The sequence below is a fragment of the Mustela erminea genome, chromosome X (assembly GCF_009829155.1).
Source record: "Mustela erminea isolate mMusErm1 chromosome X, mMusErm1.Pri, whole genome shotgun sequence".
Classification (NCBI taxonomy): Eukaryota; Metazoa; Chordata; class Mammalia; order Carnivora; family Mustelidae; genus Mustela; species Mustela erminea.
Window position 1 is genome coordinate 125,918,933 of NC_045635.1, and position 13,569 is coordinate 125,932,501.

A 13,569-nucleotide genomic window follows, 5' to 3' on the forward strand; every position below is an offset into this window, starting at 1 on the left:
CTATTTATGCCTGGGATTTTCCGTAATGTTTTAAAAATTCAGTATTTAACTGCGTCCTCTCTCCTAACGGAATCCCAACTCGTCTTTTCCGTTGCCTCGGGACCAGCCTGTGCACCTAAGACCCCATCAGTGCTGAAACTACCCAGTGTGCCTTGTATGCTCAGGAGAACCCAGAATATCAGCTGGTTTTCCTCTGATCCCTTTCCTTGACCCTCCTTCGAACTCCTCGGTCCTGTGCCGCTCACTGAGTAGTGAGCTCTAGGGCGTATGCAAATGGCAGCCTCTGCTAGTCCCAAGTTTTCATGCTTTGTGGGCGTGTTTGTTTTTGTCTAGTTCCCTACAGCTTTTGAGTTCAATGAACGATTTTTGATTACAATTCTGGATCATCTGTATAGTTGCCGGTTTGGGACTTTCTTATACAACTGTGAATCTGCGCGAGAGAAACAGGTGAGTGGAAATGCTCATCCTTTTAGTTAACTGTGTCGTGTCTTCCATGAAATAGAAAAAAAAAAATTTATTTTTCGATAGCTTGGTTTGTGGGAAATGTAGAGGGTTTATTGAGTGTCTGGCATTTTCTGCGGGGGAGGGGGTTAGACTTGGACTTTGAGAGTAGGAATGACTTTAAAGGTATATAAGGTCCCCCTCCCAAAACACCATAAAAACATCAGGAAAGGGCATTGTTTTAAAGGCACAAACCTACAGGAACAAAGAAGATGAGAAAGGAGACATAGGCACCAAATTTGGGGACTCTGACAGAGGGTTCTTCTCGAGAGAGCACGAGAGTGGGCTGGGGACCTGCGTGTTATCAGGGGGTGAGGTGAATGGCAGTGAGCCCCAGCTGGCAGTTCCCCAGAAGCTAAGCAGAGAGTTGTCCTGTGGCCCGGCAAGTCCACTCCCAGGCACATACCCAAGGGCAATGAAAACAGGAGTTGAAACGAAAGCACACAAATGTTCAAAGAGCTAAAAGGTGGCAACAACCCCGGGTCCATCCGCTGATGACAGGATGAACAGAACGCAACCTAGCCACACGCTGGCCTAGCAAAAGGAAGGAAGTTGTGCCCCAGGCTACCGTGTAGACAAACCTTGAAAACACGCTCATGAGGGGAGCCAGATGCAAAAGCTCACAGATGGCATGATTCATTGCTAGGAAATGTCCAGAATAACAAGGCCATCGGGGCAGAAAGCAGATGAGTGTTTGGGGGGGGGCCTGATGTGGGGGGAGAAAGCGGAATGTGTGCTCAGTGGGTTTGAGTATTCCATTCGGGGTGCTGAAGATCTCTCAGAACTGGAGAGGGGGGCGGTGGCACAAATGAATTGTAGACTTCAAAGTGGTGAATTTTATAGTACATGAACCCCACCTCGATATTAAAAAAAAAAAAAATCATCTCTGGGGAAACGGAGCCCAAGAGAGGAAGAACCGAAAGATACCAGCACCTGTGGTTCCCCACAGTGCGGCTCCGGCGCTGAGCCTCGTGGTCCCAGGGCTTCCAGTCGGCTCTTCAGTAATAGCAGATAGCCCGGAGGGAGAGAAGCCGCTCGGACAGAATGGTTACCAGGTAGGGAGGGGAGAGAGGTAGACAGGCAGCTAGCATCACATAGCCCCAGGAAGATAAGTAAATGTTGGTACTGTGATGTAATAACAGGATATTGTTTGGAAAGACTATGTAAAGATCAGAAAACAACTTGAAATGAAAAGAGGTTAAAAATCCAGAAGAAGAGTTGAAAGGTGAAGTGGAAATCTAGAGACTGTGGTAGAAGATGGAAAGAAGGTGAGCACACCAGGAGACCAGTCCTAGAGTCCAATCTCTAGATAATAGGGCATCCAGAAAGAGAAAACAGGGAGACCCGAGAGCAGGAGGTCACTGAAAGAATATGAGACTATTTCCCAGGGTTGAAGTATATAAGTTTCCACACTGAAAGGCCTGCCACGTGCCCAAGCATTGCAGACCAAAACAGGCCCAAGCTAAGGCCCGTCTTTGTGAGGTTTCAAAACACCAGGGACAAAGAAAAGATCCTTCAAGCTTCCAGACAGAAAAGGAATGGGTCATTTGCAAAGAAACAGATAGAAACAGATCAAGAAGGCAAAATCCTTCAATGGCGGTGTTGGAAGCCGGAAGTCCGTAGAGCATTGCCTTCAGAATTTTAATGGAAGATGATTTCAACCTAGAATTCTCTAAACACTGAACTGTCAGCCAGCTGTTTAGGCGGACCAAAGATATTCTCAGACATGCATGGCACCAAGAGTTCCCTCCCACACCAAACCATTTCTCTGGAAGCTCCTGGAGTGTTGGCTCCATGCAAACAAGAAAGAAGACTGTGGAACTCAGGAAGCCGGAGCTGCAGCTCGGAGAGAGGCAACAGGGGATGCTTGGGGCGAAACAGAGACGCCATCGTAGGTGTGTGGCTGGCTTTCCCCTGAGGAGGAAACGGGGAGCGCCTGAGGTGCTGAGTGTCTTGACAGAAGTTTGAGATGTTGGAGGAAGAGTTCAGGGTTAAATTCACAATAAATGCCAACAACAGATAATAGGATACGCAGAATAGATGGTTAGATGGAGGGAAGATGACAAAATTTGTGCAGGAGAAGAAGTCACAGAAAGGGATGCAGGGCCTGCCCGAGAGTAGTATTTGCTTCGTCACAGGAATCTGACACTAAATGTCAGCCTCCTGAAAGCCGTGCTTCCTGCTGGGAGCACAGGGCAGGACAGAGAGCGTGAGTGCTCAGAGCCGCACGGCCCCCCGGCTGGCAGGGAAAGCATATTATTTAGAGATACGGAGGTTAAGTACCAGATAGTCAAAGCAATCAACTTAAAAATATCAAACACAGTTGCTTGTGGGGAGCTGAGAGATAGCTGAGGTTTTTTTTTTCTTTTTTTATCCATAACAAACCTGTGCAGGCTATGTGACTTTTTATATGTGCACGCAGGGGCGCTTGGTGCCTCAGTTGTTAAATGCCTGCCTTCGGCTCAGGTCAGGATCCCAGGGTCCTGGGCTCGAGCCCTGAGTTGGGCTCCCTGCTCAGCGGGAACCTGCTTCTCTCTGTCCCACTCCCCCTGCTTGTGTTCCCTCTCTCATGTCTCTCTCTGTCAAATAAATAAAATCTCTTAAAAATTATTAAACTCTGTGCATGTATAAAACTAAAAGCAAGCATGCAAATGAATACAACCCAGCATAGCTTGGGGCATCGGAAAGGTACCAGTAAATGAAATTTGAGGTGGATTCCAAGGAAGACAAATTTATGCTGCCATATTTCTTGTTCACATTAATGAAATATGTATGTTAAAGACATTTCTTCAGTCACTTATTTCAAGCCGTTCTTTTTTAGCTCCCAGTTTTAGCTCTTTGGTCCTTGCTTATTAACGTCATTACTGGGAAGAGTCTCAGAGGCCGCCTTTGGTAATTTTAACAATCACACCTTTTATTTCCCAAGCTTTGGGTTTTTTTTTTTTTCTAGTTTATGCTCAGAATCGGTAAAGATCTCTAAAAAACAGTGAAAACGTGGATCTCTGCATGAGATCATGGACACCAAGTGAGAAAGTAACGATTCAGTGAAGTTAGTTATCCAGGTGTTTTCACATATCCGCACGTCAGCGTGATAGCAAGCGAACATCTGGATGCTTGGTTAAAAACAACTTCCTATCTGGGTCCCTGCTGTCAAGTAGGCACAGGTTAAGATTTTACAGTTCTAACATATACAGAAATGAAGAAAGCCGACAGGATCGTATGATCGTTTTTCTCTCTGCTGAATTACCAAGAGCATACTGCCTATCTGTTCCCAGATGTTTTACCTAGCCAGGAAGTGTCGTCTTAGCTCAGTGAATTACATTTAATGAGACAGCGTCCTGCATCTCTGTCTTCTGGCAGAAACAGTGGCTCTCCAGCTAGGCCATTATCTCTGCAAATACTAGTAAGTGGCTGCCGAACACTCACTGGCCCATGAGGCTTTTTGAGCTATTCTGGGGCTAACGTAAATGTTTGATTCGAGTTGAGGCTCAACTGTAGTGCCATGGGCTGAAAGATGGTTTGTGTACTTGTGTGTTTTGACTTCAGCTTCCTGCTTTCTCTTTCTCCGTAGAAAGTTACAGAACGAACGGTATCTTTGTGGTCGCTGATCAACAGTAATAAGGACAAGTACAAAAATCCTTTCTATACTAAAGAGATCAATCGAGTTTTATATCCAGTTGCCAGTATGCGCCACTTGGAGCTTTGGGTGAATTACTACATTAGATGGAACCCCAGAATCAAGCAACAAGTAAGTGAAGGGAGGTCGCTGAAAGGCGGTGCTATTAATAGTCTGCCTTTGGGTTTCGATAATGTTACGCAGTAGTGCTTTTGTTTTAATATCGTGACAGGGGAAATGAACTAAAAAAAATCATACTTGCTTTCAAATGCAACTTTAATTAAAAATTGGTTTTAATTACTAAGCCACTTTATTTTGATTGGTGTTAAACTTCGATTCTTAAATTTTTTATTTTATTTATTTATTTATTTATTTTACTAAAATGTAAACCGCAAGCTCTGGAAAAGTTTTGGGTGTTGTTTGCCAAGGATTTGCTTCAATTAGTGGACACTGTTGCACATAAGACAATTCTTTCAAGTGAGTGGACTTAGAAGAAACAAAGCAGTTTCTTCTGTCTGCTTCACGTGTCTGTACTGGGTCAGCTGACATCAGAGTGCACTTCACTGAGGACCTTTGCTTCTGAAAAAAAGATAATTGATCTGTCAGCAGGTAGTACATTCGGTTGGCCATTCAGCAACCAAAAAGGGAAATAATGATTTTTTGGCGAAAAAGTCCGTATCTTGTTGAAGACACGCTCAGGCTTTCCACTCTCCCACTTCACTCCATCCGGAAGCGGACGGGAAGCACAGCCTGTGTGTGTAAGGGCTCAGAAGGGCTCTGATCTGTGACTTGTTTGAAGCGCTATAAATACTTCGTATTTGCAGCTGCTCCTTTGTGAAGGTTCGCACCTTCTCCTGTGGTTTGGATGGCGGGCTACCTGTTCGCACGGGCCAGTCTTGTAAAAGTGCCAGCTTTAATCCCGCTAGAAATTGCAGGGCGATAGCCGGGCCCGGGTGCTGCGCTCTGTCTCTTAGACTGCTGATCCCACTCGTGCAGCTGGCCGCACGCCAGGCTGTGCCCTCTCTCTCTGCTGGGGACGGCCCGCTTCAAGCCGGCACTCTCGTTTCAAGGTCTCTGCTGCTCCCGTGAAAGGCTTCTGCCATTCAGGAATGGTGGAAATGTGTAATCTCTTGGAAAGTGACAAATTTCAGGGCTTGAGAACGCTCGCTTGCTTAGTCGGGGATTTGAGAAGCACAGTGAGGGAATTTCTAGCCTTCGGAATATCAAGTAAAGAGGAAAAAGGCATTTTGCCAGGGTTCTAACTGCTGTTACAGGGGCCATGTTCCTTTTCTAATAAAAAAAAAAAATACATATATATTGGGGCACCCGGGTGGCTCAGTGGGTCAAGCCTCTGTCTTCCACTCGGGTCATGATCTCAGGGTCCTGGGATCGAGCCCCGCATCGGGCTCTCTGCGCAGCGGGGAGCCTGCTTCCCCCACTCTCTCTCTGCCTGCCTCTCTGCATACTTGTGATCTCTCTGTGTCAAATAAATAAATAAAATCTTTTAAAAAATACATATATATTATATAGATGTGCAGTGTCTCCTATAATCTGATCCTTTTCTGTATTTATTGTGACTTTTTTTTTAAAACATTAGTAATTAGAAAGTATCGCTAATTTCTGTACAGATTGTCTAATCTCCCCTCACCCATTTGTACTGGAGAAATTCTTAAAATTCAAGGAATTTAGAGCAATTCACCTCTGAACATATGAAGGTAATAACTGTGTGACAAGTAGGAAAAAAATCATTAGAATAACTTACTACAGTGTATCTACCCCTTTATTTTTGGAGAGCTTAGCAAAATGGAACTGGGCCAGATAGGAATACACATTTCTTGATAGAGGTTTCTATTTTGAGACAGTAATTGGTCTGTATTATGATCTGTGAAATTTACTCAAAAAGGAAAGTAACTTATCCTTTCCATATAGATTTTCGGAATGTGGAGGGTGCTACACGTATCTTTGTATTCTCAGAGCTGTGGTGGGGTGGGAGGGTGATTAAGAGATTAAGAAGAGGTCATCTCTGGCCCCAGGACCTCCCAGGCTGACGGGGGTGCCCAGAACATGAGCCGATGATAGTGCTCAGGGAAAAAATGTTATAATGGATGTGTGAATTAAATGCATTACATTTCCTTAAAGATCTCCCGTAGAACATTATTTCGTACAGAAGTAGATTTAAATCGGATCACGTAGGACTTTTTAAATTATAAATTGTAAACCTCAAGGAATATATTTAACCACTTAAAAGTTCAATTGTTGTTCAGTTGTGTGGCCCAGTTGGTATACAGACAGCGGGTACCTGTCGTATATATACGAGCAGTACTGAAAGCGACAAATGCAGCTACAGCCCATCTGTCACATGAGCTCTGGCCTAGAAGAAGGAAGGGTTCGAGTGCGTTTTAAAAGCAAGAACCACCAACCATTGCTGCGACATAAAAACTCAGTGGAGTTGACGGAAAGAGCAATGCTTACCTTTGAAGGGCTATGGCAAAGCCCATCTGGTGCATGTATTGAGACGAGGGTGTTGCTCATCCCGGAAGTGGAAGTATCCCGCGAGTCCTGTTAAGAGCCTGAATGAGGCCTCGGGCCACCAGGGAGCCTCCTCTGGGACTCCCGCGGCTGTTGCGCAGGCGCACGGTGCCGCGCTCCTGTCTGCCCCGCAATCGCCAAAGGGTGAGCCAAAGGGTGAGCCAAAGGGTGAGAACAGGGGCAGTCACATAGAGACAGGCTGACCCGTGTGGCGCTTAAGTCATTTCTGAGGGGAGCCCCAAAAGGAATGTGACCCTAAAAACTGCCCAAAGGCCAGGATGCTTCCTCTCTTCACTAGCTGTAGTGTGCTGTGCGGAGCACACGCTGGGCTCCACGTTCGGTCCGGGGGAGGGGCCGGGCTGTGCCTTTGCAGCCACTTGACTTTCAACTTCATTTCTTGTAATTTTGTGTTTTGGACTCTTTCCTCGTATCCTCTCAATGGTTTGTGTTTGTCTGTAGGCTAATGGCTTCTGGGTATTTTGTACCCATCAGCAGACCGAATTCTCTTTATTTGGAATCATTCCTCGGTCTGCTCTCTTGAGATTTCTAATTATACAGCCTTGTCATCTACAAAAATGGTTTTTACCTCCGATTCCTTTTTCTTGTCTAATTGTCCTTGCTGGCATAGTAACAAACTGATTCTGGTAGTCATCCGAAAAGACGGAATTTTAAAAATAGCCAGGACAGCTTTGGAGGAGAATATCGAGGAAGAACTTGCCCTGCTCTTTGCAAGGGTGGAGCCTGGAAGCAGACGGCGCAGATGGGGAGCCCCGGGAGGTGATGCAGAGGGCAGAGGACGGACCGTCCTTGCACAGCAGATCAAAGTGGACGTGTCTAAAATGGATCCCCTGGTCCCCAGAACCTATTCCTGCTGCCATCTCTCCCATTGTGGATCTTGGACACTCCATCCTAGTCGCTCTGGCCAGAAACCAGGGAGCCCTCCTCGACTCCCTTCTCTCTTGCACCCCCTTATGTGGTCTGTCGGTGAAGCCCGCTGGACTTGGCCTTCAAAACCCACATGACCCCAGACCCTCCGTACCAGTCCTCCCGCTGCTGGCCTGGTGCGGGCCGTGCGGTGCTGCCTAGACTTCTAGCTGGACTCCCGAATTCCACCTTCCTTCCCTCCAGTCTGTTCTCAATATGGTAGCCAGAGCGGTCCTTGCAAATAAAGCCCATCCCAGATCCCACCGCCCCTCCACTCAAAACTGTCCCGGGAGCTGCTCACCTCACCAGACACCAAAGTCCAGGTCCCTGCAGTGGTTTCCACGGCCAGATGCAGCGTCCCACCAGCCCTGCCCCTCTTAACCCTGCTCTGCTCCCTTTCCGGAGTGTTCCTAGCCCTTGAACAGCCCCTGTCACTCAGACTTGTGGTATTCTTCATTTGTCTGTCTCCCTCTGCTGGAAGGAAAATGCCATAAAAATGGGGATTTGGGGACGCCTGGGTGGCTCAGTGGGTTAAAGCCTCCGCCTTCGGCTCGGGTCATGATCCCAGGGTCCTGGGATTGAGCCCCGCATCAGGCTCTCTGCTCAGCGGGGAGCCTGCTTCCCCACCCCGCCTGCCTCTCTGCCTACTTGTGATCTGTCTGTCAAATAAATAAATAAAAATCTTAAAAAATAAAATGGGGATTTGGGCCTCTTCGTTCACTGAGGGGTCCCAAGTGCCCAGAACAGCAGCTGCCCGCAGCGGAATACACAGAGAAAAATGGACGAAAGACAGTAGCAGGTTGTGCACAGTACCTGCTGGGTGTTAACGCGCTCTACCAAGCACTCCTGCTCTTTTTGAAAAAAAAAAAAAAATTTAATTTATTTGAGAGCACGAGAGAGAATACACATGCAGGGAGAGCAGAGGGAGAGGGAGAAGCAGACTCCCCGCCGAGCAGGGAGCCCGACGCGATGTGGGGCTCCATCCCAGGACCCCAGGATCATGACCTGAGCCAAAGGCAGACACTTAACTGACTGAGCCACCCAGGCGCCCCCAAGCATTCCTGTTCTAATGCCACGTGTGCCTTTCTGAAACATTTCACCTTCTGCGGCCCCAGTAAAGGAACAGGGCTTACAGGAAGAATGGGATTAGGCGCAAGGAGGAGACCTCCTCCAGCCTGTGGACGCTTGTAACTAGAGCTCTGATGGACACACCGGTGCGGGCCCCTGGCTGGCTCAGTCGGTAGAGCATGCAACTCTTGGTCTCAGGGTTGTGAGTTCAAGCCCCGCTCTGGATGTAGAGGTAACTTAAAAATAAAATTTTTAAGAAAAGAAAGAAAAGAAAAAGAAACCCCAGTGCCACTGGAAATGCGTGGCGTTTTTACCTGGCCTCTGTCGACCACTCCTTGGCAGACACTGGGGTGGGCTGGTGTACCCCCAAAAGACACGTCCACTCTGAACCTGGCAATGTGACCTTATTTGGGAAAGGGGTCTTTAGAGGTATTACTTAGTTAAAGATCTGAAGATGCCATCCTTCTGGATTTGGAATAGTTCCTACGTCGTGTGACAGGGGTCCTTATAAGAGAAAACGGACGGGGATTTGAGCCACAGACACTTGTGGAAAGAACACCCTGTGGAGACAGGAGGCGACAAGGATGTGACCACAAGCCAAGGACACCTGGTGCCACTGGAAGCTGGAAGAGGAGAGGAAGGAGCATCCCCTGGAGCCCCCGGAGGCAGCACAGCGCCCCCGTTGCGTTAAGCACTGCCGCTGTCCCCCGGGTCGTGCTCATTTGCTATGGTGGCCCCAGGAAGCTCAGACATAGTGTTAATCCCCGGGGCTCCCGCGAGGGCCATGACCCGGCCCGCTGTCCTCCACACTGTGGGCCAAGGCCAGGGCACGGCCTGCTTCAACTCCCTTGTTGGGGTTCAGAGCCTACCAGGTAGAAAGCAGGATGGTCCCAGAAGCCACTGGTGCCAAAGGAATGGACTTCTGTAGCCTTTTGGCCTTTTTCTTAATGCCTTCATAGACTGCTCAAGCTTTCGAGAAGCTTGCCTTTGATCACTCACAGCATGCTGGTGAGAGAGCCTCCTGGGGGCTGTCGTGTTGTGTATCTTGGCCCGGGTGGGTGATGGCATTAGTGCACATCTGTGTAAAGGCTCGCTGAGCTGACCAGTTCAAGATTGGTTTGCATTCCCGGCGTAATGTATGTATCAGTACAGGAGTTTAAAGAATTGGCATGCTGGGGAGAATCACATTCTGTCCTCACGTGACTTCTAACCTCTGGAGTGCCACGAGACCCCCACTGATCCGTGAAGGAAAGGGGCGGCATGGCGACACCGACCGTGACGGCTGACCTCGCTCTGCCAGCAGCCCCGTGAGGTCTGTGCGGGTCCCACTCCCATCTCCCTGGCAGGGAGGTGCAGGCTCTTGGGTTAAGTCCTCTGGCTGCTGAGAGGCAGACCCGAGCTTCGCCCCTGAGGCTGACGGGCCCGGGAGCCCCGACTCCCCGTCGCTGCGGGAGTGCGGAGATGAGCCGCGCCTTATTCACTCGGGGACGCGGCTGGGCTCGAGCGCAGGGACACGGGTCAAGACGCCAGTCAATACACACAGAATACCGAAGAGCACCATCAACGTAGGCCTCCACAAGAGAGACCAGAACGGCGTATTTCGTTTCCCGATACTCACGTATAGGAAGAGTGTCACGAATCTACACGGGGAAGAAGGCCGTGCGCCTACTGGAGGAGAGTTGTGGCCTCCGGAAATGAAAGAGCAGTGGGCTTGGGGCCGGGACACGTAGGAGACCGGAGCCGTGTCTGGGTTGATAAACCTTAAAAAGATGGTGAGGCAAATGCGAGGCCATGTGTCCATGAGCTTATGTCTTGGTGGCAAAGAGCTGGGTGTCTCACCCTTTGTACTTTTCTGTATTTCTGACCAACGCTGAAGGTCAGTCCGGGGGTTTCCTGGGAAAAGCTCTAACGCCCGTCTGTGCTTCTTTGCAGCAGCCCAACCCTGTGGAGCAGCGCTACGTGGAGCTCTTGGCCTTGCGTGACGAATATATACAGCGGCTCGAAGAGCTGCAGCTCGCCAGCTCCGCCAAGCTCTCCGACCCCTCGACCTCGCCGTCCGGTCCTGCCCAGATGATGCCCCACGTGCACACTCACTTCTAGGAGGGAGCCCCAGCGCTGCGCCAGAGCTCCGAGTAAAGGAGAGACTTGACTTTCACTTGGGGGCCTCTGTACAAAGTAGATTAAAACATTTGCCTCCGTGTAGAACTTGAACTAACATAATCTTAAACTCTTGAATATGTGCCTTCTAGAATACATATTACAAGAAAACTAGTGTCTACAGGGCAATCAGAAGAAAGGAACCAAGATGGTTAGCCAAGTGGAAAATCCGGACACCTTTCAAGGACAGTTTTTGAAAGAGAAAATTGAAATTGAGTTGACCTCTTTCGAAATACTGTGTCTACAATATGTATTTTGTGGGCCTAATTGGAACGACATTATTTTAAACTGAAGTGAAAAAAAATAGGTTTGTGAACCGGATTTTCCTTGGGCTGCTTCTCATAGTTGCTTTGGTGTAAAACGAGCCCAAATGTGAGAGATGTTGTTGCCAAAACCAAATCGAGCTCATCCTCTGAGGCGTCATCCAAAAGCAAGGTGTTGAAATAATTGCCAAACTTTATACCATCGTGAGTGGTGGCTTAAAGAGAAATAGCTGCGTAGATGAGTTTTTCGTTCTTTTGAAATTTTGGAATCTGATGTGTTTTCCCGTAATTTTCAAGAGGAGCATATTTTTATATTACACTGATGGGGCCCAGTCGAATATGATTTGATTTTTTTTTTCAACTTTTTGCCAGTTCTGTTTTCTAAGTTCTTCTATCAGCTTGCCTGAAATTCTGACCCATTTTCAGGTTGTGGAAAAGCCCTTAGCACTGTTGGAAGATGTTGGGGGCACTGTGCTGCTTAGGTGAATGTTTTTGCAAACATCGCTCTAGTCCGACCAGCTTATCCGCCAAAGCGTAGGGCTGGCCATCTAGGATGCATGAGCTGTCGCTAGAGCTTCGTCCTTTGAAATTAAAGCCGCAGATGTACATTTGTCGAGCGTGCGTGGTGTTGGATGCCCCTCCCCCCAAGTGTGCATTAAACTGGTTCTACACATTTTTACTTGAAATGTACCCGGCAGTTTGTGTTTTCAGGTTTTTGGGGAGTTTCGTTTTGTTTTTGTTTTTGTTTTTTGTTTTTTGTTTTTGTTTTTGTTTTTGTTTTGTAGTCGTAGTGCTAGTGGTAAATGAAGTTTCAAATACAGTTCTATTTGATATCTGAACTAATTCATTTAGTTACGTATATTTGTAAAAGTTAAGGCTAGAGTTAAAACAATTAATGTTTTCAAGTGATTTGTAAAGGACTATTTATAGCTAATATGGTTTTGTTTTCAATGAATTAAGAGAGATTAAATATATCTTTGTAAATTATTTTATGTCACAGCTTAATTGGTCTACCAAATAAGACATCTCAAATACAGTAGTATCATGTATAAATTTTGTATGTATAAGAAATTTTATTAGACATTCTCTTGCTTTTTGTAAACGCTGTAAATAGTTCATAAATTAACAAAGTGTCACTCCATAAAAAGAAAAAGGAATACTAATAGCTTAAAGGATTTTGTGAAATGTCATGAAAATCATCATGACAATAATGACTAAAGACCTGCTGTAATAAATGTATTAACTAAAATAGCACTCTGTTTCCGGGAGTGTAACTGTGTGTGTGTTGTTGGGGGAGGTAATGGGTGTTTTGTCTTCTCCTGCCTCTACGTCACATGCTCTTGGTCTTACTAGAAGCCTTGCAGGGCTCTCCCCAAACTGCAGCAGTATGGTCCATTTGACTGTATTAACAGTGGCAATTTTAAGTCGTAGCTGTCTTAAAGTCCGGAGAGCTTCCGCAAAAGAGCCAGGGTATGTGGACGCGAGACATTAGACTCCGGATGCAGAACACAGCGGCCGCCATTAAGGGATGGTGAGACCTTGATGGAAGTAAGCCATAGTCGGTGTCTCTTGTGCTTAAGATTTCAAAATTGTTTTCAAATAGTATAGCTGGTTGGAAATTATGTGCATTCTAAGAATGCTAAATAGTTCAAGCAGTAAACTAAAATTAACTTTTTTTAAAAATCTGAATAGGACTCTTTAAAGATTAAGTTTCTTTGCAGAGCGTTGTTGCCCCAAAGTCCCACAGCATTAAAACGAATGTGCACAGGTGTCACACTGAAGTTCGCGTCTCTTGAGTTTCCAGTGCATAGCCTTATAGCTCTGCCAATGGGAACGAAACAGAGTCATCTCTCTTCTGGGAAAGCCCTTCAAATAAGTTGCAGTCATAGAGATTTTTGATAATGTGACAGTTTTCCCAAACTATGGTCCTAGCCCTTCCTGATATACTTAGGTAACACACTGAAGCTTATCCGTCTGCTTTTTTGGTAGGAATAATACTCAGAACTCTCCCAAGTAGTTCATCGCCTGCAGCCCTGTGTACAGAACACAGATTTGTGGGTCGCTCATTTGGACAACTCTTGTGGCATTTGGGACATTAGACAAAAGCAGGGAATGTTCTTAAGTGGGAGACTTTGTCACACAGTACTTAAATCTGTGGCTGGAAGACACGGCCAGAAGCAGAAGCAGAAGCAAGGGGACCTCCAGAGCAAATAAGAAACATATGCAAGGTGTGTCCCACAAACGAGGATTAGCACATCTGCAGGAAAATACTATGGTTGAAATAGATTGCAGTCCAATTGTTGGAGGTTCACAGAATCACTCATTGGAAGTGAGTCTAATCCGCCGACATCCATTGGTGGGCGCACAACTGCATTAAAGAATGATTAGCAAAGTCTTCTGCATTAAATGTATGTGGAAGATAAAAGCTCAGCAAACCGAAGCTCGTTTCCTCAGGAGGCTTAGATTCAGACACAGGTTAGTCCTTATTTGCGAAGACGATAATGTGTTTAA

The 13,569-nt window shown here is 46.8% G+C and overlaps 1 protein-coding gene across 7 annotated transcripts in view; it reads left to right on the top strand.

Moving 5' to 3' along the window:
- The window catches only part of MTM1 (myotubularin 1), an 89,201-nt gene extending 77,956 nt beyond the window's left edge, over nucleotides 1-11,245 (top strand). For all 7 annotated transcript variants that reach the window (XM_032329803.1, XM_032329804.1, XM_032329808.1 and 4 more), the window contains 3 exons: nucleotides 334-447; nucleotides 4,073-4,249; nucleotides 10,571-11,245. In XM_032329803.1, coding sequence (XP_032185694.1) covers nucleotides 334-447; nucleotides 4,073-4,249; nucleotides 10,571-10,738 — 459 coding nt within the window. In that variant the 3' untranslated portion in view covers nucleotides 10,739-11,245. The remainder of the gene's footprint in view (nucleotides 1-333; nucleotides 448-4,072; nucleotides 4,250-10,570) is intronic.
- The last annotated feature ends 2,324 nt before the right edge of the window (nucleotides 11,246-13,569 follow it).